This window comes from Rhinopithecus bieti, unplaced genomic scaffold (genome assembly GCF_001698545.2).
Source record: "Rhinopithecus bieti isolate Rb0 unplaced genomic scaffold, ASM169854v2 scaffold_37314, whole genome shotgun sequence".
NCBI classification, from domain to species: Eukaryota; Metazoa; Chordata; class Mammalia; order Primates; family Cercopithecidae; genus Rhinopithecus; species Rhinopithecus bieti.
Genome location: NW_016816196.1, coordinates 748,717 through 774,141, shown reverse-complemented (window position 1 = coordinate 774,141; position 25,425 = coordinate 748,717). Strand labels below are relative to the sequence as shown.

The 25,425-nt window shown below is 36.9% G+C and overlaps 1 protein-coding gene across 1 annotated transcript in view; it reads left to right on the top strand.

Annotated features, from left to right (window-relative positions):
• Positions 1-25,425, top strand: part of UBR3 (ubiquitin protein ligase E3 component n-recognin 3) — a 285,317-nt gene that overhangs the window by 94,363 nt on the left and 165,529 nt on the right. The window contains exons 10-19 of the mRNA XM_017854465.1: positions 1,181-1,360; positions 2,411-2,544; positions 9,387-9,473; positions 18,113-18,178; positions 18,267-18,356; positions 19,795-19,923; positions 20,852-20,904; positions 20,998-21,131; positions 21,489-21,574; positions 22,841-22,982. Of these exons, the coding sequence (XP_017709954.1) occupies positions 1,181-1,360; positions 2,411-2,544; positions 9,387-9,473; positions 18,113-18,178; positions 18,267-18,356; positions 19,795-19,923; positions 20,852-20,904; positions 20,998-21,131; positions 21,489-21,574; positions 22,841-22,982 (1,101 nt within the window). The remainder of the gene's footprint in view (positions 1-1,180; positions 1,361-2,410; positions 2,545-9,386; positions 9,474-18,112; positions 18,179-18,266; positions 18,357-19,794; positions 19,924-20,851; positions 20,905-20,997; positions 21,132-21,488; positions 21,575-22,840; positions 22,983-25,425) is intronic.

Sequence of the window (25,425 nt, the reverse complement as noted above, 5' to 3'; positions counted from 1 at the left end):
CCAGGCTTTTAACTTTGGGCAAAGTATTTTCAGGATATGGTTTCCTTGACTGGAGTTCTCGTTCATTTTTTTTATAAATAGCACATCTATGAAGCATCATCTGTGGATTCTAATTTTAATCTCTTTAAAATAGAGTTAGAATATAAAGCAATCTGAGTGTAAAATATACTTACAGGTTTTATGATTTTCTGTCCCAAGGTTTTAAGCTTTTTTTCCTGGCACTTGTTTTTATTTTGTTGTCTCTCAAAGGCATATGATTCAGTTTCTGTAATACCTCTCTGTGCTTTCACATGTCATTAGTTCATATACTTTTGATCTAAATTGTGTAATTATGATAAAAAGAACAATTAGCATAAATAGAAACAAAAATTGACTCTAGATAACCATACACCCCAGCTTGTGTACAGGGAATGGGCTACGAGCCTTGAGCATTCCATGTATTATGGGTGTTAATACGCTTTACAGTGGGAATGGAAACTTCTAGTCCAGTGAGTCAGTGAAGTTGGAATAGGTTAAAGAGAGCTAATACATATATACTAATAATTTTTAATGATAAATACTTTGTACAAGCCTATCCCCCACCACCCCCAATGATGTATTTAAACTATTTTTTTTTCACAGCTTAAGAAGTTGGTGTGTGTGTTTTCTTTTTTTAAAATATGTGTTTTCTTTTATCTTTGAAATACTGTTTGCTAAAATTGTGTTGATGTATTCTTTGAATAGAAGAAAGGAATTAAATGTATGTCTCTTGAAATACAGATTTGATTGATAAGATGAAATGAGATTAATCTAGGGGTAAAAATTTTTTATTGATTGGATCAGAAAATATTGCATTATATCATTAGAATCAAGAAAATAAGGTTTTATAAACATACAGCTACTTCAGTATCATGTCATATATTGGACATATGGTAATAGTTACTATAATGATATGCTAAGTACTTTTCTGTTAATGCTTCATGTAATTATTTTAAGATGGGTGTTTTTATTTTCCACTTTATAGATGAGGAAATTGATTCAGAGAGTGTAAATATTGTGCCTAAAGCCATATAGGTATTAAATGGAAGGCTGGGGTTTGAATTTAGGTATATCTGATTCTAGAGTGTATGTATTCTGTATTATTTGTTAAGCTTTTAAAAAAATCTTACGACATTTTTGGGTTTTGTATGTCTTTTTTTAGATGAAGAAAATAGTTTACATGTGGTAGTGAACTGTGGAGAAGCATTACTGAAGAATAACACTTATTGGCCTCTTGTTAGTGATTTTATTAATATTCTTTCTCATCAAAGTGTGGCCAAGAGATTTTTGGAGGATCACGGTTTGTTAGTTACATGGATGAACTTTGTATCTTTCTTTCAAGGTATGAATTTTACTGGTACCTTTGTTAATTTTTTGGTTTACAAAATTCCTAATGCTAAATTATCAAACATCAATTAAAATATAATAGCATATCATTCAGGCTACATATGAAATATCTCATTATTTTAATTGGTATTTGTAAGTACTCTAATAAATTGTTCATAAAACATACCGAGGAATTAGGAAAAATGTCAAATGATTGAAAAAGAAACAGGAGTATAACTTTTTTAAGCATTTAAAATATTTAACTTAATTTTTTTATTTTTAGTAGAGACAGGGTCTCACTATGTTGCCCAGGCTGGTCTAGAATTCCTGGGCTCAACCAGTCCATTTGCCTCAGCCTCTCAAAGTGCTGGGATTACCAGGATTAGCCACTGTGCCTGGCTTTGAAGCATTTGTAACCATTAATCTAGAAATGTGAAATCTATTCTCTGAGAAAGATTTATAACACATAAAACTTTCAAGTAAGATCAATTAAAATTATTTTCAGTGGCTCATGCCTGTAATCCCAGCACTGGGAGGCCGAGACGGGTGGATCACGAGGTCAGGAGATCGAGACCATCCTGGCTAACACGGTGAAACCCTGTCTCTCTACTAAAAAACAAAAAAATTAGCTGGGCATGGTGGCGGGCACCTGTAGTCCCAGCTACTCGGGAGGCCTGAGGGCAAGAGAATGGTGTGAACCCCGGGAGGCAGAGCTTGGCAGTGAGCTGAGATCACCGGCCACTGCACTCCCCAGCCTGGCGACAGAGAGCGAGACTCCCGTCTGCAAAAAAAAAAAAAAAATTAATTTTTTTGACTTTCTTGTTAAAAGATATTCAGTTTGTTACATGAGACAATTCATAACATGTTTCTAAGAAAACCTAGTTTGTAAAAAATTCTGAAAGGACTAGATTGTTTCATTTTTAGTCATTTGCTTCTGTATGTACTGTGTCAGTAATGCCGTTTGTGTGCATAAATGTGTTTGGGACTGGGAATTGTTGTACTTGATATTTAATATGAATGTGTGCTTCCACTTGACAAGGTTTATATCTGCTTTAATTTTTGCAAGGTATGAACTTAAACAAGCGAGAACTAAATGAGCATGTGGAATTTGAGTCTCAGACCTACTATGCTGCCTTTGCTGCTGAACTTGAGGCCTGTGCACAGCCAATGTGGGGGCTTTTATCACATTGTAAAGTTAGGGTATGTTGGAAATATTTTTGTTAATTTCTGTGTTTATTTAAGAAAAGACTTGTGAAAATATTGGTTTGTTCATTTGTATATAATGTGTAGTGTTTAATTTTGTTTCAAATTGAATTCAACTTTATGAAAATTGACCCGAGACGGTAATTTTCATTCTTAGGCAGTTTGGAATTCATTATTATCAGATTTTTCCAGCCTGTTGCTATTGTGAACAGTCTTTGGAACTTCATTAGTCTCCACATTCATCTTTATTGTTTCATTTATTATCAGTTGCCTAATGCTTCTTATCTTTCAAGGAGTAGGATAGTCCTCAATGTTACACTTTCAAGATTCCAAGGACAAAACAAGTATGAATTTCACAAACCTTCCAGTGATTGTTATATAATGTATATTATAATGTATACTGTTATAATCATTGGTTTGATGGGTCTCCAGAAACTTTGGGCAATCGAGACAAATAGAATCCCTGACCCTATTAAACTAAAGACTTGACTAAAATTTTGATATATGGACACCATGCAGTTCCAGCCTGTTGTCCTGTACCAGTAATCATGCTGGACAAAATTTTGTAGTAGACATATTTTGAAGCCCTGGGTTCTAGTTTTGGCTCTGCCTCTTTTTTACTTGGGTGACTTGGTCAGCTCATTTAAAAATATTTGAATTTCTCAATCTGTTTACTGACCTTTTAAAAACAAAGTGAAATAGAAATGGACAGTAAATCTTGCTCTTTGTTATTGTGAAGCTCTCTTCCATCTACCACTTAAACGTATGTGTTTCTTTAAGTAGATTTATACTGTGTTTTGTTAGTTCAACCATTCTCTAAATGCAGGTGACTCACAGCCTTGTTACAGTCTTAATAGGTTCAAATTTCTTTCTTTTTTTTTTTTTTTTTTTTTTTTAAGAGGGAGTCTCTCTCTGTCGCCCAGGCTAGAGTGCAGTGGCGCCAGCTCCGCTTACTGCAACCTCCATCTCCCAGGTTTAAGCAATTCTCCTGCCTGAACCTCCTGAGTAGCTGGGATTACAGGTGTGCACGAGCACACCTGGCTAATTTTTGTATTTTTAGTAGAGACAGGGTTTCACCATGTTGGTCCGTTTCAAATTTCTAACAGGTCTGATTATTAATGTAGATCCCCTTGTAGGTACATGAATTTTCTCAGGTTCTGAATTAACTTTTAAAAACTATCTGTCCATACTATATTTCCTTTTGTGCCCTTATTGTCATTTAATGGTATCTTAAATTACTTAATTGTCCATTCTGGAAACTTTCTTCCCATGCTGTACTAGCTGTGTTCAACCTGTAATCAGATACTAAGAATCTTTCTTTCATTCCAGAAATACTCCTCTCCTGACTTTTTCCTTTATTTCTCTGTATTTTAGAAATATGGATTATTAATGTATTTTAAAAATGTGGATTATTAAGGGAACTCCTTAACTGGTTTTCCTATTTCTAGAATCTTTCTACTGTGACCTGTCTCAATACCAAACTTACTTTTCTAAGCTCTATAAATCTCCCTCTCCTTTACTTAAAAATCATTCAAGTTCTCATCACTTTACAGGATAACATCTATTTTTCTTCTAGAGACATTTAAAATTCTCCACAAGTTGCCCTCAACTTGGCTCTCATAATTCATTATCTTTTATTTTTTATTTTTTGAGATGGAGTCTCACTCACTGTCGCCCAGACTGGAGTGCAGTGGTGCGATCTCAGCTCACTGCAACCTCTGCCTCCTTGGTTCAAGTGATTCTTCTGTCTCAGCCTCCCAAGTAGCTGAGATTACAGGTGTGCACCACCATGCCTGGCTAATTTTTGTATTTTTAGTAAAGACAGGGTTTCACCATGTTGCATAGACGTGTCTCAAACTCCTGACCTCAGGTAAACTGCCCACCTTAGCCTGTAATTCATCTTCTTATACCACCCCTCCCTCCGTACCTTTATTGGATTGATTATTATTCCTCAACGTGCAGTGTCCTTTCTTGATCCCTGTGCTTTTGTTCAAGCTAGTCTCTTTCTTTGGCATACACTCTTTCATTCTCTTTTGTCGGCTCAGTGTTTTTCTTGCATGAGAGTTATCTTGGAAGCTTAAAAAATATGTATGCATGAGCCCCACTGTCAGAGGTTTTGATTCACTAGATATGCAGTGGGACCTGGGTAGTGATTCTAACCAAAATGAAGAACAATTAATATTAACTCTTTGAAATTTTAAAGTTTTCTTCAAATATTCTGAAGACTCAGATATATCATCTACTCATTTATTCCTCCAGTCAGGTTGTTTTCATAATGTACCTTGTTTAATTTCCACTGTAGCATTTATCAAGAAACTGTCATATAGTATGAGGTTTGTTCATTTATTCAAAAAATATATGCCAGACATTATTCAGATGCTTAAATTTTTAGTACTGAACCAAACAGATACGGTTCTTGCTCTTATGGGTGAGATAAACCTTAAGTAAACACATCTGTTTACTTCACAAGCTTTCGTAAAGTGCTTTTTGGGAAATTAACAGGTTGTTATGAGAGAGAGTAATGAGTATGAGGACTGACGATTTGAGTATCAGAGAATGTCTTTATGAAGAGAGAATATGAAGGGCCCATCTCTGTGAAGGTTAAATTGGGGTTAGTGGTGGTCGTGCGGGAGATTAGAGGGAATAGCCTACCTTCGGTAGGAAAGTGATTGGTCCTTTTTTTTTTTTTGAGACGGAGTCTCGCTCTGTCTCCCAGGCTGGAGTGCAGTAGCACGATCTCGGCTTACTGCAAGCTCCCCCTCCCGGGGATTACGCCCTTCTTCTGCCTCAGCCTCCCGAGTAGCTGGGACTACAGGCGCCCGCCACGACGCCTGGCTAATTTTTTGTATTTTTTTTTAGTAGAGACGGGGTTTCAGCGTGTTAGCCAAGATGGTCTCGATCTCCTGACCTCATGATCTGCCCGCGTCGGCCTCCCAAAGTGCTGGGATTACAGGCGTGAGCCACCGTGCCCGGCCGTGATTGGTCTTTTTAAGGAATTTGTGGCTGGAACCACAGAGTAAACAAGGTGGAGTTGGAGAGAGAGGCAGAGATCAGATTATTATTGCAGGTATTCGCAGATCATGTTAAGGACTCTTGGATTCAATTTTAAGGAGAAGCCACTGAAGATTTTTAAGCAAGGGTTTAATGTGATCAGATTTACACTTAAAAGATCGTTCTGTTCCTGGAGAAGACTGGATTTGAGCAGGAGTAGCATGGGTGGGAAGCAGCAAGACCAGGAGTAAATAGACCAATTAAGATGCTACGGTAAATTGATCTCACTTGTATGTAGAATCTAAAAAAGTTGAACTTATAGCAGTAGAGAGTAGAATGATAGTTTCCAGAAGCTGGGGCTGAGGGAGTGGGAAATGGGGAGATTTTGACTAAAGGGTACAAAGTTTTAGCTAGAGAGGAGGAATAATTTTTTGAAATCTATTGCACAGCATGGTGACTGTAGTTAATAATAATGTATTTTACATTTCAGAATTGCTAAAGGAATAGGTTTTTAATGCTCTCACTACAAAAAATGATAAGTGTCTGAGGTGATGGATATGTTAATTAGCGTGATATACTTATCCCACAATCCTTGTGTGTGTGTATATATATGTGTGTATATATATATATACATATATTTATCTCGAAACATCACATTGTACCTCATAAATACATGTAGTTATTATTTGTCAACTAAAAGATGCTATGACAGTAGTCTGAACATGAAATTCAGGTAGCATATATATTTGATATATATATATTCAGAGTATATTTTGGATATTCAAGATGTATTTTTGAGGTAGCATCTACAGGCTTGGTGATGGATTGTACATTATTGATGAGAGAGACTTTTGAGTTACTGTGTATGGAAGTGCTATTTACAAAGGTAGTAAAGACTGAGAGAATGTCAAGTTTAAGAGATCAGAGTTCGCTTTAAATAGGTTAAGTTTGAGATGCCTGTGAAATATCCAAGTAGAAATAGAGAATAGGCAGTTGGATATATGAGTCTCATGCTCAAAAAGTAAGTCTGGACTGAGGTTATACATTCTAGACCCTTAGGCATATAGAATATATTTATCACCAAGGGATGGAATGAGATTAAATAGGGAGAAGAGAGATGTGAACCCCGAAGAAAGAACTGTCATTTAGATATTAAGGATAGGGAGAAGAGAAAAATCAGAAGAATGCCATGTCATGTATGTAAGCCAACGGAAGACACTCGGTAAAGTGGGTTGATATGATATTGATATAAAAAGATCAATATTTTAAGAAGATTATTCTGACTACTGTGTTTAAGATGAATTTGAATTATGAGGCTGAGATTATGTTTATCTCTTTGATAATGAAAAATTATTGTTTCTGGGCAATAGTTCATATTTCAGCTTTGAAGGCAATGCAGTATGGTTACAATGCAGTATGGTTCTCCGAATCTATGAAATAAAGAGAACAGAGAGAAAACAGACTCCTGTTGTCCTGGCAGTATCAGAGAGTAACTTCTCAGTTATAGGAGCATCTGGTTCCTAGATAAGACGTTCTCTTGGTGAACACTTACACTATGTGAGACATTGTTCTAGGCACTTTTCATATATTCTTATCTAACCTTCATTGCCTCTCCTATAAAGTACATGGCATCATTCTGTTCTTTCAGAGGTTAAATAACTTGCTTAAGTTCACATACTATAAGTAGACACTGAATTTGAAAGCAAATTCATCTGATTTAAAAACCAATGCTCTTTATCACTTTGCTATAGTTGTTTTTTAAGCAAGAATGTCCAAAGCTTTTTAGCTGCAGTGCTGTCAGAGTTTAGAAGTATAAACTAGAAGAAACACTATTATTTATAGGAAAATAAATGTTATTTCTCTGTTTAAATTTTCTACTGTAAAATATAAAACTTAAGGATTAAGTAATTTAAAAGGAAACTTCACTTGATAAATTACTGTCTTTGTATGATTGCATTGAATGCTATTTGATTCTTGAAAACATTAAGGGCTAGTTAAAAAAAGTAATACTACCCAGATAGCTCAGCCAGTACAGCATCATACTTTTAATGCTAGATTAACTAATGACATGAAGATTGGATAAGAGAATGACACGTTTCTAGAATTTTACTGATACTTGCTTTCTAAGGAGAAAATTAAACTGCAAAATCTTCATCCGGTGGCAACTATAGGTTACTACAGACTTGATAGAAGATTAATGTGGTCTTGACTCTTTGGAGCACTTAATTGCTTGTCACACATAGTGTTAACCTATGATACAGAGCATTTTATGTACATCATTTCACTTGCCTCTTCAGGACAGTACTGGGAAGTAGGTTGTATTATGGCCATTTTTACATGTGGAGAAACTGAGACTCATAAAATTTAAGTAATTTGCTCAAGGTCATAAAACTACTAAGTTAGCATGCATACTGACTTTTTTGGGGGTTGGGGAGTGGTGGTAGTGGGAAGATAGACAATCAGAACATGATTATGAAATATGCTGTATTTATGAATGGAATTAACTGGTCACCGTTTTAAGACTCTTAGTACCTACTTGTCAAATTGTTCTCCAGAAGGTGGTACCAGTTTACACTTGCACTAAGAGCCTGTAATGGTAACCCATTGCCCAAATGCTTGGTGAAACAGGAGAACATTTGGTTTTAAAAGTTTATTTATCTGTGAATTACCTGCTGCTTTAGTTTGGTTATGACAGATTATTTATGATAACTTGTAAGTGCCATTAATTTGTTTTCAGTGAGAGGTGTGGAATTGAATGTATAAAATAATATTTTATAAATATAAATCTCATATAGCATAGATTAAAACAGGATGAGAATGTTAGTAAGGTGACCAGGTAAGTGATTTTGGTCTGTATTGTGGGAATGGAAATAGGCATGAAGCTATATGATAATATCAAGCAAGAATTGACATGACATGGAGATGAGTAAGGTGAAGGAGAAGTCAAGAATGAATGTGAGACTTTCAGCTTTTTAAAAAGGCATGTTTATATCATTTACATAGGTAGCTGATGAGTTTAACTCACGTGGCTTTGATGCTTTCTGCACTTACACATTTTACATTGATACCCCAAAATGTCTTTTTTTAACTTACATAAAATTCACCATTTAACCATTTTAAAGTATATACTATTCAGTGGTTTACAGTGTATTCACAAAGTTTACCACTACTACCACTATCTAATTTAGTACCACTAAATAGGAACTCACCTATTTTGGTGGATCTGTTTTACCACAAAACATTGTAGTTGTCTTTTACAGTACTCTTACTTCAAGTGGCACACACATCATGTCTTTTCCCTAATTCTGTTGTAAGTCAAGGTATTCACAGGTTACTTACAGTCCGTGTATGCTCTACCCTTTCTTTTTAATTGTGTAAAATATACATAACATTTACCACTAACTGTTTTTAGCTGTGAAATTCAGTGACTTGAAGTACATTTACAGTGTTGTACAACTCTCGCTACTATTCATGTCCAGTACTTTTTCATCAGCCGCAAAGAAGCTCTGTACCCATTAAACAATGACATTAGGGAATTTATAATAAATTGGTGGGGGAGTCTCTTGAAATGGAGTTTGATTGAAATCTATTTAAAATCTATTTCAGCTTTCATTCATTTTTAGAAACGTAAAAAAGGAAACATATCGACTTATTTAATTTTCATATTTGTCACTGGTTGTTTATGAAGGGACAATTTCTTGAAATGGCAAATATAATATTGAAAATGTTTATGTTTTACCATTTTATGTATACACAATGCATATAATGATTATGTATTACATATAATTTAATGTTGAAAATATATGTTTATATATTACACATTTATTATATATAACTTACTATTTTAGGAAACTCAAGAATATACCCGAAATGTTGTTAGATATTGCCTTGAAGCTCTTCAAGACTGGTTTGATGCTATTAACTTCGTAGATGAGGTATGTATATTTTTTGATGTATGTAAAGACATTTAAGAAAAGTGTTAGATTTCATTTAATGTTGAAAATAATACCTTTTCATAGGAGAGGGAAGGAAGTAATGAACATATTAGACTTTGAAAAAGAGAAACCTAAAGGGGAGACTAGTTCTTTAGTTCTTTGACATTTAGGAGATTCTGGAGCACACTAATATGTCTGCTTATTTCCTAGAGAAGAGTGGCATGATTCGTTTTTCTATTATTAAGTATATATGTTTCATTATTTCTTATTGAGTGAAAATTAGTTTTAGTTGAATATATAAAAGTGACAATGCAAGTGTGAATAGGATAGGGGAGATTAATGAAAAGGGTATCACAACTCTATTAATTGGACAGTGTTCTGCTTGTCAGAGTAGGAAAAGATGGGCTTGAACAAAGGTGATTATTGTTAATAATGAGAAGAGCTGGCACAGGACTTGGTATGTATGAATTGAACAAGTTATTGCTTTTATTAGTCAGCCAAGTTTACCATCAGAAGCTCCTTCTATTCCTCTTATGAAGTAGGGTCAGAATATGCCATATGCAAAAGAAAGACCATGTTTCAGACAGCTCACCCCCACTTCATCTAGTTTCTGAACCTTGGGCACACAGAACATTGCTGTGTGTTTGTGTATATGTGGAGGGTAGGCAAATATTATCTCTTGTGTGTATGTGTGTTTTTTTTCCTTTCTGTTTTAAAAATTTTTGACACAATCACAAATCTATTGAAAAGTTGAGTGGACAAAGAACTTTCTATTCTTGAACCATTTGAGAGTTCAGTTGTTGACTTGATGCCTCACTACCCCCATGCATTTAAGTGTTTCCTACAAACAAGGATATTTTCTTATATAGCCAGAATGCAACTATAAAAATCATTAATATATTATTAACATTTAATTCTTATAACTCATTCATGTTTTATCAGTTGTCCCATGATATCTTTTATAGAAAAAGGATCTGGTTCAGAATTGCATTTTGCATTTTGTTATCATGTCTCTAATCTCCTTCTGAGACATTTTCCCAGTCTTTCTTTGCATTTTAGGACAGTGACTTTTTTTTTTTCTTCTTTTTTTTTTTTTGAGACATAGTCTCACTCTGTTGCCCAGGCTGGAGTGTGATCTCCGTTCACTGCAACCTCTGCCTCCCAGGTTCAAGCAATTCTCCTGTCTCAGCCTCCTGAGTAGCTGGGATTACAGGTGCGTGCCACCGCACCCAGCTGATTTGTTTGTATTTTTAGTAGGGACAGGGTTTCACCATGTTGGCCAGGCTGGTCTGGAACTCCTGACCTCAGTTGATTCACCCGCCTCAGCCTCCCAAAGTGCTGGGATTACCGGTGTGAGTCACTGCTCCTGGCCAGGACAGTGACATTTTGAAGAATGCCTCTCAGTTTGGGTTTGTTTCATGATTAGATTCAGATTGTGTATCATTTTCAGGAATATTACAGAAGTGATGTTGTAGTCTTTTCATCACATCCTATCTGGTGGTTTGTGATTTGTGTTCTATTACTGATGATGTTCCCTTTGATCACTTGATTAGGGTGGTACCTGCTACTCTTTCATCATAAAATTACCCTTTTTCTCATGTAATTAATAAAGCATTTTGTGATCCAGTTTTAATTCATTCATTTATTTTGTCTCTAGAGATTCATAGTTTCTATTTTATTCAATGGGTTATAAGCTATTTCTGTCATTATTTGACGCTCAAATTGCTTCAGATTTGGCCAGTGAGAGCCCCTTTAAGCTTAGTTTCTACTTGTCCCATCATTTTTTGAGAACTTCCATGTTTTCTGGCCCATCAGGATGTTTCAGACTCATAGTTTCCCCATCCATTCCTGGAATAAATAATTTCTTTATGGATCCCTGGTTACTTTTAGTGTGGAACAATATTTAGAAAAATCTAGGTGCTACATGTGCTCATTGCTATTGGCGTATCACTGCTCCCAGGACTTCACAGTGAACAGAGGAGTGTATGTATGTAAGTACATATACATATTTGCATTTATATTTATTTTTTTGTCTACAGTGAAATCTATGAGTTCAAACTGATATTTTTAATTCAAGTTTAACACTGTAGGATTTATTCTAGTTTTCTTCAACAGTGGAAAACCTGGCTTCCATTATCTTTAATATGTTTACTTATCTATAAGTACATATTTATGTATGACCAATCTCACATATAAATATGAGAAGTGACTCTCATCTCAGTTGCCTCTCTTTCCCCTGCATGGATGCCTCTTTTCCCTGCTTTGACTCTGAGTCCTCATTCTATTCCCCCTTTTCCCACACGTGGACACCCTCCTCATCCTGCCTGGGCTCTGACTCCCCACTTTGGACTGCCCTTCTGTGGAGAAGCCCTGTTCACCCTCTTTGTGCTTGAAACTCCCGCACCAGGCTCTTCCTGTTTTTGGATGTCCTCCTCATTCTGCCTTGGCTTTGATGCCTCCTGCTGGGCTCTTTGCACATGTGGATAATCTCCTTACCCAGCTTGGATTTTGATTCCCTGTTCCAGGCTGGCCTCCTGTATTGTTGCCCTCCTTACCTCAGTCAGGCTGTGATTCCCCATTTGGAGGCCCTCCTCACCCAGATTGGCTCTGATGCTCTACACTGGGCTGCCCTGCTGTGTGGGTCCCTTTTGACTCTGTCCACATCTGATGCCCTATGCTAGGCCACACCCCCTGTGCCTGAGCAACCCCTGACATCTCAACCCCTCGATTACCCCCAACAGTTGCCCTCCTCAGTCTGAGCTCTGACTTCCCTCTCAGTTTCCTAACCTTTAGATGTTTATTTTACCGTGCTCCCTCTCTTTACCTTCCAGTGGCTTTAGGAATGGTTTAGGAAGGGAAGAACCCTTTGTTGTCTTTAATTCTAATCCCTCCTTTCCTGAATTAATTTTTCTTTACCCCTCATTACCCCTCCCCCAACATTTGTGTCAGCTCTTAGCCTTCAACCTGGATTTTGTCCATTTGGATTTTGATTCTGCCCTGACCAACTCACCTTGATTCTTTGCTTTGTGTAATTGTTGGTCTTTAGGCTTAAATTCTGTTTACGTAAATGGTAATAAGTCAGTGTTCAGAGAGAACATTCTCCAGCCTTCACGGAGCTCCATCCCACTTCCAGCCTGCTTCACTCCTTCTTCACCCTGTCCAGGGTCAGTCCCTTAGCTGGAGCTTTAACTGAAGCTTTTCTCAATCCGGCTTTCTTTGGTGTTTGAAACTGCAGGAGTTATTGTTGAAATAGTAGCATCACTAAGGCAGCAGTAAGATTGAACTGGGGGAAAATTATACAAAAGGAAATGATATTTAAATTAATCATGCTTGGAATCAGGAGTATAGTGAAGGACAGTTAGACTCGTGTATGACATACAGAGCAGCTGAACTCTAGGAAATAGTGTATTTGTTTTTCATACAGAAATATTTTTAGGAAGATATTGAATGTTCTCAAAAATTTAAATGGATTCTTAAAAGAATAGAAATTAAGTATAGAACTTAAGGAATCAAATAATATGTTATTTATTTATTTATTTATTTTTGAGATGGAGTTTTTGCTCTTGTTGCCCAGGCTGGGGTGCAGTGGCACACTCTCGGCTCATTGCTGCCTCCACCTTCTGGGTTCAAGCGATTCTCCTGCCTCAGTCTCCCTAGTAACTGGGACTACAGGCTTGTGTCACCATGCCTAGCTAATTTTTGTATTTTTAGTAGAGATGGGGTTTCACCATGTTGACCAGGCTCGTCTCGAACTTCTGACCTCGGGTGATCCACCCACCTCGACCTCCCAAAGTTCTGGGATGACAGCCGTGAGCCACTGTGCCTTGCCCATGTCGTGTTTTCATATGGTGCTTAAAGGTTTTATTGTTCCTCCTTGTTTTTGTCATTGGGAAGTGGAGATGCAGAGATATTAAATGACTTGCCTATTGTTATGTAGCAAATTATGGTACTTCTGGGTCCACAGTCCACATTTTGGAACTCCTTTCCGGTAGTGTTTTAACTATGTTGGTTGTTGGCAGTGGAAAGAGCTTTAACGTCAGGCAGATTTGAGTGTAAATTGTGACTCTGCCATAATTTAACTAGCTATGTGGCCTTGGATAGATTTTTTTAGGTTTAATTTTTAATATATTTTTACCTTTTTTTTTTTAACCCTGCTGAGCCCATTTCCTCATCTGTTGAAGTTGGTAACATTAACCAGTGAGGATTGACTAAGAGGCACATATTACATGTGTGATAAACATTAGTTCTTCTTCCATCCTTGTGGGTGGATGTCAGAAGTCATTATGGTAATCTAGTACAAATCAAGCAAATAATTTTTTTTTTTTTTTTTTTTTTTGAGACAGGGTCTCGCCAGTGGTCTTGAACGCTTGGGCTCAGGTGATTCTCCTGCCTTGGCCTCCCAAAGTGTTGAGATTACAGGTGTGAGCCATTGTGCCTGGCCAGTAATATGTTTTGAACTGAAGTAAGCCAAATCAATCATATAGAAACGGGATGGAATACATTTTCCTATAAGATAAGCCATTTAAGAGTTCTTAAAAACATGAATATCATGTAAGGCAACAATTGTGAGTTTGTAGCAGGGTGGGTTTGGCTAGAGTCCTCTGGTAAGAGAAAAGTAGAACATGCATTCATATAGCAAATATTTATTGAATGTTTACTATGTTATAAACATAGGGGATATAGTGGTAAAACAGTCCCTAACTTAAGGAAGTAGAAGACAAGTATATGGTTAATTTGATTCCTGTGCTTCTGTAAAGTTGTGACCAGGTGCTATGTAGGAGGATAAAAGGGAGCACCTGACTTAGCCTGAAGAACCCAAGAAAAGCTTCTTAGTAGAAGTGTCAACTGAGCAGTCTTAAAGATACGTTAATCCAATGGGAAAAGGGATATATAACATTTGGGGCAGAGGGAATAGTGTATATACAAAGGCACAGAAGCTTAGTAAGTTAGGGGCAGTACCTATGGTGCATGAATTTGTGTGACAGAAGATGAGGCTGGAGAGGTAAGCTGTTTCTTCTCAGGAGTTGGAAGGTTATCAGGAGGCTAAAACCATAGGGAGTCATTAAAAGATTGTGAGTGGAAGAAGTTCAAGATTAAATTAATGTTTAAGTAAGACCACCTTCTGGCAGTATATAGCGGGTAATAGAAGATATGTTAGTTAAGGTTCTTTTAATGCAAGGGGAAAAATAATTTAAAGCAGCCTGAGTTAAAGAAGCAGTCATTTATTAATACATAGGGGTGTCTCAGGGTTAGGGCACCTGGACCTCAGGGATGGACTGGAAATCTGAATAGGAGCTCTTGTCGCTTGCCTTTGCTTTGCCCTGTGTGTATGTGCCTCATTTTTTCTTCCCTTCCCGTACTTTGTCCATGTGGTGAAATACTGCCTTCTTATAGTAGCCTAATGTTACCATTTCAGGCATATTCCCAGATTGTCTGTGAATGTCCCTGAATCCCAGTTCCAATTTTTTAAGAGAGAAAGTCATTGCTCAGGCTGGGTCAGATGTCCCCTGCCCTGCCTCCAGTCAAATATGGCTACTATAAACTTGACTGTCAGGCCCCAATCTCTGTGTGTGGTTGAGGTGGCAGAGAGTGGGAAAGGGAGACACATTCTGAGAAGATGGGAAGCTTGTGAGCTAGGCAGACACCACAAAAGGTGTTTTATGGAAAATAAAAGTAGAAGTAGCAGTTATCACTAAAACCTAGGCGCTAGGTGTTGAGTGCCTGAGCTAAGGTTAGTTAGGTGCAGTGTAGACAGAAAGAAGAAAGTGGATTTAAGAGATTATTTAAAAAATAAGTAACCATAATTTGATACCTCATCAAATATAGGAGGCTTGTGAGAAGGAGGAAGTCTACATTTCATATTTAAATTACTGGGAATCTGGAGAAGAAATATTGAGGAGGATTGAATTTTATGGCAAAGATACTGAGTTTGGTTTGGACACACTGTACTTGTAGTCCCATGGAATATTAAGTATTGATGTTCAGTAGACACCTGAAAGTGAGATTTGGAGTTCAGGAGTGAGATTTCTGCTGAGATTTGGGAGTCAACTGGGTAGAGTTAGCAGCTGAAGCTGTGAATCTGGATAAATTCACATATAATGAGAAGACTATAGAGTGAAGAATGGAATTCAAGTACTATCAGTATATATAGGAATAGAAGAAGCGCTTATCAAGTAGCCAGTCTGTGACATTAGACAAGGAAGGAATATGGACTTTAACATTATGGAGAATGTTGAACATAGGATATGCTAAAGCCCTGAAAGATAAAATAGAGTCCATGGCTTATTAGTTAATAGCAATATGTACTGGGTACTGTGCTGTTTTACTTATTTCTCACAGCTGCCCAACTCTTTATTATTCCTACTCTAAGGACCAGACAGCTTAGGCACAGAGAGGCATCTTGCCCAGTTTTACAGGTAGGTGGCAGAGACAGGATTCTGCACTTAGGGGGAGGCACGGTGGCTCACGCCTGTGGTCCCAGCACTTTGGGAGGCTGAGACAGGTGGATCACTTGAGGTCAGGAGTTTGAGACCAGCCTGGGCAACATGATGAAACCCCATCTCTACTAAAAATACAAAAATTAGCCGGGTGTGGCAGTATACGCCTATAGTCCCAGCTACTCAGGAGGCTGAGGCAGGAGAATTGCTTGAACCCGGGAGGCAGAGGTTGCAGTGAGCCGAGATTGCGCCACTATACTCCAGCCTGGGGGACAGTGCGAGACTCAAAAAAAGAGTCTGCATTTAGGCTGGGCATGGTGATTCACGTCTATAACAACACTTTGGGAGGCTGAAGTGGGCAGATTGTGTGAGCCCAGAAGTTCAAGAGCAGTCTGGGCAACAAAAAAAAAATACACAAATTAACCAGGCATGGTGGTGTGTGTCTGTAGTCCCAGCTACTCAGGAGGCCGAGCAGGGAGGATGACTTGAGCCCTGGAGACGGAGGTTGCAGCTAGCTGTGGTCGTGCCACCATACTCCAGCCTGGGCCACAGAGTAAGACCCTGTCTATTAAAAAAAAAAAAAAAGAGTCTGCACTTACCCAGTCTGCTTAATGCCTCAAAGGAAATAGAGAGAGATTCTGACTTAGCTAGTTGGTGTAGAATATGTTACTAAGATGATTATTGTAATGGAGGGCAAACTTTTTAAAATTTTATTTTTAATTGTGGCAAAATACACATAAAACATAAAATTCACTATCTTAATCATTTTTAAGTGTATAGTTCAGTCGTGTTACATGTATTTGTATTGTTGTGCAGCCAATCTCCATAACTTTTTTGTCTTGTAAAACTGAAACTATACTCATTAAATATCTACTCCCCATTTCCTCTTCCCCCAGCTTCTGGCAACCACCATTCTACTTTGTATCTCTATGAATTTGGCTGCTCTAAGAACCTCATATAAGTGGAATCATATAGTTACTGTCTTTTTGTGACTGGCTTATTTTACTTAGCATAATGTCCCCAAGGTTTATTCATGTTACAGAACATTGTTATAATTTCCTTTCTTTTATGGAGGGCAAATTTTATTTATTAGAACACATTTTTATAGCCTTTACATATTGAGGAGGATGTTATTATCTTACTGGTTTTGGAAAAAATAATTATTTCAGGGATGGTGACATATTTAGACTCCTTATAACCTCTATAATGATATCACATTAGCATAATTATCTGAATGTCCGGGATAAAAATTTTTAACAAGAGAATATTTACTAAGAACTTAAAAAGCATTAAAAGCAAACAATACCTTTTAGTTTTAACTCATTTTTTAAGAAGGACAGCTGTGGTATATTTTTGCCCTGTAGTGATTTTGTGATCCATGGGATTCACAGATTTAAAATACAGTTTTTGTAATATTTAAAGGAATGCATAACGTCATTCACATATTTTTTATGAAGTTTTGTATGGAGGCTGGTGTGTTTGGTACTGATTGGAAGCATCTTATCCAACTGGTGAAGGAATCTAACGATGCCCTGCATTTATACCTCTGTTTAGGGATGTGGTCAGAGTCTTCTTACTGTTTTGAATATGACACTGGAGTCCAGATTAGCTCCCCAGTTCACTACTTTTGAATTTTAGGAAGTTACTTAAGTTTTCTAAGTTTGAATTTTGCTACTTGTAGAATGAGAATGTTAGTAGTTCCTACTCCATAGCATTCTTCTAAGGATTAAATGTGATAATGTGAATAAAGTGCTTAGCATGGTGACTGGCACATAGTAAGTGTTCAATGAATGGTATATGTGACTGTTACTCTTATTACTGTCATGATGTTTGGTATACATGCGTTTGAAGAATCCCAAATGGTCTCTGTAGCTGGAAATCCATTCCATCCCTTGTTTTAATAATGATTATTTGCTTTGGCTAAATTGAATTTAGGAAATATTAATCTGTGCTGGATGCTTCAGAGGATTCAAAGTTGAGTAGAATACGGTTTCTGCCTTCAAGAAATTTAACGCTTAAGTGTTTAAAATGGGATAATTTTATCTGTAGTGATTTTAGAATCTGCATCTTCTAAAATGTTAAGTTTTGAATTTAAAGTATAGGAATAAATCCAGGTGAGAGTATGGTTTAAACATTTTACAACCATCTTAAAATTTCTGTGAAATAGTCTTTGACTTAATGGATTTTGTTTGTTTATTCCAGCCAGCACCTAACCAAGTCACTTTTCATCTGCCACTACATCGTTACTATGCTATGTTTTTGAGTAAGGTAAGACTGTCATTAAAGAGTTCTGTTCTTTTTTTTTTAATTTTCAGAAATAAGAATTGAATTAGTAACTTTTTTATTGTAATTTTAGGCTGTGAAATGTCAAGAACTAGATTTGGATTCTGTTTTACCAGATCAGGAAATGTTAATGAAACTAATGATTCACCCACTCCAAATTCAAGTATGTATTCAGGCATTTAAAAAGTTTTGAAGTGGATTCCTTGTTTAAGCGATTCTTCCTTTATTTGCCTTTCATTGTTGTTATAGCTGAGATGTTTGAAAACTTTAAAAAAAAAAAGTTACTGTATTTTGCCAGATTATGTTTAGGTATTTTCATTTTATGAGATTTACTTTGTAGTTTTACTTTTTCCAGGAATTCTTTTCATGATATTTACTTATGGGGTGGTATTTAACATACTATATAGCACTGTTTTGGGAGTCAAGAGATCCGAAAGATTCTAGCCTTGGTGCTACCACTGTTTTATTTTCCACAAAGTTTAGGGTATTTCACCTCCTTGATTCTTAATTTCCCTGTCTGTATAATGTGAGGAGAAAGAAGAGAGAAGAATTAGCTTATATAAGCACTGTAATTTCTTTTAATACCAACACTATAATTTGGCAGGCCAGCTTTTTGTATACATTAGAGGGACTTGCACTTCAATTTGTTTTTCCTGGCAATTTTAGATTTGTTAATTATAATATTATTGAACCTGAACTCTGGGTGTTAGGAAACAGATACAATTATGACTGCTTGAAGCCGGGAGTGGTGGCTCACGCGTGTAATCCCAGCACTTTGGGAGGCCAAGGCGGGCGGATGACGAGGTCAAGAGATTGAGGCCATCGTGGCCAACATAGTGAAATCTTGTCTCTACTGAATATACAAAAATTAGCTGGGCGTGGTGGCATGTGCCTGTAGTCCCAGCTACTCGGGAGGCTGAGGCAGGAGAATTGCTTGAACCTGGGAGACAGAGGTTGCAGTGAGCCAAGATCACGCCACTACACTTTATCTGGAGACAGAGTGAGACTCTGTCTCAAAAAAAAAAAAAAAAAAAAATTATGACTGCTTAGTTTTAGTTGACACTGGACATAAATACGTGAAGAATTGAATACTGATATAGTGAGAACATTTATTCTAACCTCCAATATTTGGAAAATTAGTAGTATAGGTTTAAGATTGAGTTAGGGTGAATTAAAGATGTAGAATGTATTCATTGACTTTGAACAATTGGTTTTATTTTATGCTTATTCCAGTGTCTTTCTTTAAACATGTATATCAGGATTGTTGTTGTTACTTAGAGTTTTCTTAAGGGAGAAATAGAGTGAAACATAAGCATTGATTTCTTATGAAAGATGTCAGTGAAAGTCATTATAAATGTATCCAGAGGCCAACATGGAAAACCAACTCATGTTTAAACTCTAAAAAAGTGGCTATGTGAAAACATAATTATTGTTAAAAAAAAATGTAGAAGTGTATATTTCAACTGATTATCTTTAACATTGGACAGAATATCGGGCTCATACTATGATTACATCATTAAATATTTTGAAATGGTTATTTATAATATTTTGTAAAGATTGAGTTTAGATAATTTATTCTTTATCCAATTTACTTTTATTAGGCAAGTCTTGCTGAAATCCACAGCAATATGTGGGTAAGAAATGGTCTACAAATCAAAGGACAAGCCATGACCTATGTCCAGTCTCATTTCTGTAATTCCATGATTGATCCTGACATTTACCTGTTACAGGTAAGCCAACTAGATAATGCAGATATACTTTAGAAGTGTCTCATTTGTACCCAAGGGATTTTAATTTGTAGAGGTGACTGAGTGATGACATGGAGAGGCCAATGCCACTGAAAGAATAATTTATTACTTACATTTCCCAGGAGAAGAGGCATACCACCCAACACAAGACTACAAGGAAAGCACCAGGTTTTGGTCAAGAGGCAGAAAGGAGTGAGGGGAGAGCCTAGGCAAGAGCCTTTATTGGGGTTTCTACGGGAAAAGCAAGGCAAGGCAGGATTGGCTAGTTTGAATAATTCCAGCAGGCTTTGAGGCATAGGGGCTGAACCTGACTCTGTGGTACCTGGCCCTGGGTTGATTTAGAGCAGGGGAAATACTGGGTTGATGTATGAGAGAGTTAGATAAAGACAATGATTGGCTTGCATGATGGGCATGTTCCCAAGTAAGTTGTTTATTATGTTTAGGAATTAGCTGGCTCTGGGAGGGAGTATCTGTCTTCACGTCTGTAAGGCCCCTCAAGATGTCAAAATATTATACAGAAAATAAAAATCATGGCCAGGCGTGGTGGCTCACGCCTGTAATCCCAGCACTTTGGGAGGCCAAGGCAGGCAGATCACTTGAGGCCAGGAGTTTGAGATCAGCCTTGCCAACAGGTTGAAACCCTGTCTCTACTAAAAATACAAAAATTAGGTGTGGTGGCACATGCCTGTAATCCCAGTTACTCAGGAGACTGAGGGCTGAGAATAGCTTGAGCCTGGGAGGCAGAGGTGGAGGTTGTAGTGAGCTGAGATTGCACCAGCTTGGGCGACAGAGTAAGACTCTCTCAAAAAACAAAACAAAACAAAAAACAAAAAAAAAGTATAGAAAAACATGATTAATAGAAGAAGGAAAACTGAATATTGAGGAATAAAGCATTTTGTTTTCTTTGAAGGTTTGTGCTTCTAGACTTGACCCAGATTATTTTATTTCATCTGTCTTCGAAAGGTAGGCATAATTTTATTAAGACAGGTATTAGGAAGTGTCCAGTTAATTTTGTTTTAATTTATAAAAACATGTTTCAAATATTTCTTCTTGTAGATTTAAGGTAGTGGATTTGTTGACAATGGCATCACAACATCAAAATACAGTACTTGATGCAGAGCATGAGAGGTCGATGTTAGAAGGCGCTCTTACATTTCTTGTGATTCTTTTGAGTCTTCGTTTACATTTAGGTAAAACTCACTCATACTAATACTTAGGTATTAACTGTTTTCCTCCCTTTCTCCCTGTCTCTGTGGTAGTAACTGGCTTAGGGAAAAAAGGAAAGGATGTAGATAAATTTAAAGAATGTTTCAAACTCTTGTATGTTGTACTATAGGTATACCTTTTAGAATATCCTTAAAATATCCTTTGCTTAAGGGAACTGCAAACAGCAGTTAAACTGCAGTTATATTTGGAGCATTGCTTCTTTACTCTTTAATTTGAAACATCCTGTATTTGGTAAAACAGCTTAATAAAAAATGTGGTAATTTTTTTCTTTATAATTTATGTATACTCAGATTTGTTAATTCTGTTTTTAATAATTTTAGGAATGTCTGATGATGAGATTCTCAGGGCGGAGATGGTAGCCCAGCTGTGTATGAATGACAGGACACACAGTTCATTGCTGGACCTCATATCCTTTTAAAATTTTAGTTTCTGTTAGTTGCAGGATCTAAAATAAGTAATTTTTATGATTAACGGTTTATCAATTTTTTGATAGTGAAATTTTTTTCTATGAAAAATAACATAGAAAAGAAGAATGCCAGTTGTTTGCTCAAGTATGTATTCAGTGCTGGTGACTGTTTTTTTTTTTTTTAACCTCCTATTATTACCTCTTGGGGAACTCTTCTTAGACTTTAGGGTAGATTTCAGGACAGATTGATGGCTTTGGCTACCCCAGCATTTAACCTTCTAGGACAGCATTACTGAACGTTTTGTAAAAGGCAGCTAGGTCTATTTTGTCTGTGTAGCCAGGATGCAATTCATGGTGAACAGTTAAAGGTACACCTTATGATTATTATTACCAGGATTTTAAACATTTTGAGGGTTTTTCTGTAGAATTTGGTCTTAAAGCATTTTTGAGTTTGTAGATTATTATTTACAAACAGGGAACTTGTGGTTCTTTGTATAGGACTGAACATACAATGAGTATCTGATTATCTTTTTAAGTTAATGTTAATAAAAGTTTACGCAAAGATTATCAAGTAATTTTGTGATAAAAATTCCGGCTAAATTTAGTATTTGTATATCTTATGTTTTGTGAAATAAGTCCTATTAGAATGCCTATTTGACAACCTTGATTTTTATAAGCAGCATCAATTTGATATTGTCTGACGATTTCCTTCAATCATTATAAACTATGTGTCAGTTTATTATAGAGTAAAAACGATCTCTGTATTTTGAATTTTAAAGATTTGTGTAATGTGAGGAGAGAATCTTTTGGTTAGCCTCTTTGCTTAAATTTGCTTAGCATTTTTTTCTTTGGGGTGAAATTTTGTGGTTTTGGAAAACAATCTTTGCTATAAAATCTTTGCTAATTTTCCCAAGTTCTTTCTGTTTTTTAAGGAAAAGTTATTTACAAAATGATGAAAATCAAGACAGATTTTAGAAGTTTTCCATCATTTTCTGAAATTTTAAAATTTATTTCGGGGAAAATATACCTGGGAACTACTACAACATACAATTTATTAGTAGGCTCCTAGATTAAACATATTTTCAGAAATCACAATTAAAAAGTTATTATTGAGCTGTTGTATTATATAGCCCTCTTGTGGCCAGTTCTGTATATTACAGCCAATCACTATTTGCCTACTTTAGCAAAATGAGAAACTAGAGTACCTTGGAAAGACTATAAATCTGGCTTTTTGTTGCTAATATTTTTTCTTGACATATATATCATATTCCAGAAAATCCGAATCCCAAAAGTGGCATTATTCCAGGCAGTTACAGCTTTGAATCAGTTTTATCAGCTGTAGCTGATTTTAAGGCTCCTGTTTTTGAACCTGGAGGTTCTATGCAACAAGGCATGTATACTCCCAAAGGTATGTTTATATACATAAATGAACTCTTTCAAATATCAGTTCTTGAATGGTGAATTCTTCTGTGTATTAAAAGAAAATGTTTACCTTTTGTTCATTCAAGCTTTGGTTTTCTTTTCTCCATTTTGTTATAAATGTATGTCTTTATTGGTAAACAGTGATACTGCTTTCAATTACTTAGAAATCTATAGCTTTATGTTACACTGAGACTTCTTAGATGACTCTAAACTATAAAGGAAATTTATATTTGAACTCTAATTCATTTTTGTAAGTGATCATAACCATAAGTGAACCAGAAACTATAAAACAAAATGTATATTTAAAATATTTTGAATGTATTTACTCTCCAAATTTGATTTTGAAACAGCAAAACAATCCTCATGACCCGAATTTTAACTTGAAATAGTTCAAACTAAGGTCTGTATAGGCTGGGCACAGTGGCTTATGCCTGTAATCCCAGCACTTTGGGAGGCCGAGGTGGGTGGATCACCTGAGGTCAGGAGTTCGACACCATCCTGGCCAACATGATGAAACCCGTCTCTACTAAAAATACAAAAAAATTAGCCAGCCATGGTGGCAGGCGCCTGTAATCCCATCTACTCAGGAGGCTGAAGCAGGAGAATCACTTGAATCCAGGAAATGGAGGTTATAGTGAGCCGCTATTGCGGCTCTAACCTGGTCAACAAGAGTGAAACTCCATCTCAAAAAAAACGTGCACATAGAATGCTGATAGCACTTACTTACATTTTAAACCTATGTTAAATGCACAGAACGTTTTCCTTAAGTGGATGATTGGTTTTCTAAGGTTTTTCCCCCCTAGATTTACAGTTGACATGCTTGACAGGAGCCAGAGGTAAGTGAGAAAAATTTTGATTTACACAGTCTTTTTTGTTTGACTTTCAGATTTTCACTTCTCTAAGTTAAAATTTTGAAGGAAGTAATAGTTACGTGCTTCTTGACTCCCTCAACACATTGTCTAAATGAAAAACCAATGCTCATTTTGAAGTTGTAAATAATATGTACTGTGCAGTGTGTGTTTGGCAAAGCAGAACAGAAAAGGCTTATTTGGGATTTTTCAGGGAGTTCACAAGGAGCAAGAAAATCCAGAGTCTCTGGTTGGAAAGTATTCCATAAAAGAAAAGCATAGTATGTTTCTAGTGTAGAGGATATTTTGTGTGTAAAATTAGATGAATTTGGGAGTGGAGTGGTGCTGTGGTGTAGTGCAGGGCTTATAAAAGTGTGATGTGAGGATTACATCTCTGTCAGACTTACTTGCGCTCCTCATTAAGAATGCCGGTTCCTGTGTCTCATCTCCTGTCTGCTGTCATCAGAATCTCTGTGGGTGAAATCTGGGAATCTGCTTTTTAAAACAAGCTCTTTAGATGATTGTTCTGAACAATGCTGAGATGGAATACTGGGCATTTGGACATTAAAGCTAGCAAATTGAGTGTCATATTTAAATACCGTATGAATTATATTTGCTAGTTGTGTGGTTTAGGAAATCAGTTGTTTTGTTTTGTTTTGTTTTTTTTCTGGAGACAGAACCTCACTTTTTCACTCAGGCTAGAGTGCAGTGAGCTGTGTTTGTCACTCAGGCTAGAGTGCAGTGGCGCCGTCACAGCTCACTGCACCCTTGACCTACTGGGCTCAAGCGATCCTGCCACCTCAGCTTCCCCAGTAGCTGGGACCATAGGCACCCACCACCATGCTGGCTAATTTTCGTGTGTTTTGTAGAGACAGGGCCTTGCTGTGTTGCCCAGGCTGGTCTCGACTATTGGGCTTAAGCAGTCCTCCTGCGTCAGCCTCCTAAAGTGCTGGGATTACAGGTGTGAACCGCTGTGTCCAGCCAGTTTTTTATCTTTGGGTTTGGCTTCTTATCTATAAAATAAGTTTTTAAACTTTTAAAAAGTGGTTGAAACAAGCCTCTGGTTTTGGGGACTAACCCTTAAGTGAATTTGTTATATTAATATAAAACCAACAAAAGCTGGCCTACTCCTGTTAAAGTGGGTGTGGGTAGTTGAACCTAGCTTCTCCTCTGTCCTGCTATCCACTTGCTCCTAAAGTGACCCCTGTTATACATCTGTGGTCATTCAGCTCCGTGGAACACTGTTTGAAGCCCACTGGACTAATTAATCACTACAGTTTTTTTCCATTGCTAAGATTGTGCAATTCTCATAAAAGCTTTGGCATGTTAATTGTGCAGAATAATAGACTTTAAAGAGAAGGACAATCACGGCTGGGCACAGTGGCTCACGCTTGTAATCCCAGCACTTTGGGAGGCTGAGGTGGGTGGATCATGAGGTCAGGAGATAGAGACCATCCTGGATAACATGGTGAAACCCATTCTCTACTAAAAATACAAAAAATTGGCCGGGTGTGGTGGCGGGCTCCTGTAGTCCCAGCTGCTCGGGAGGCTGAGGCAGGAGAATGGCATGAACCCGGGAGG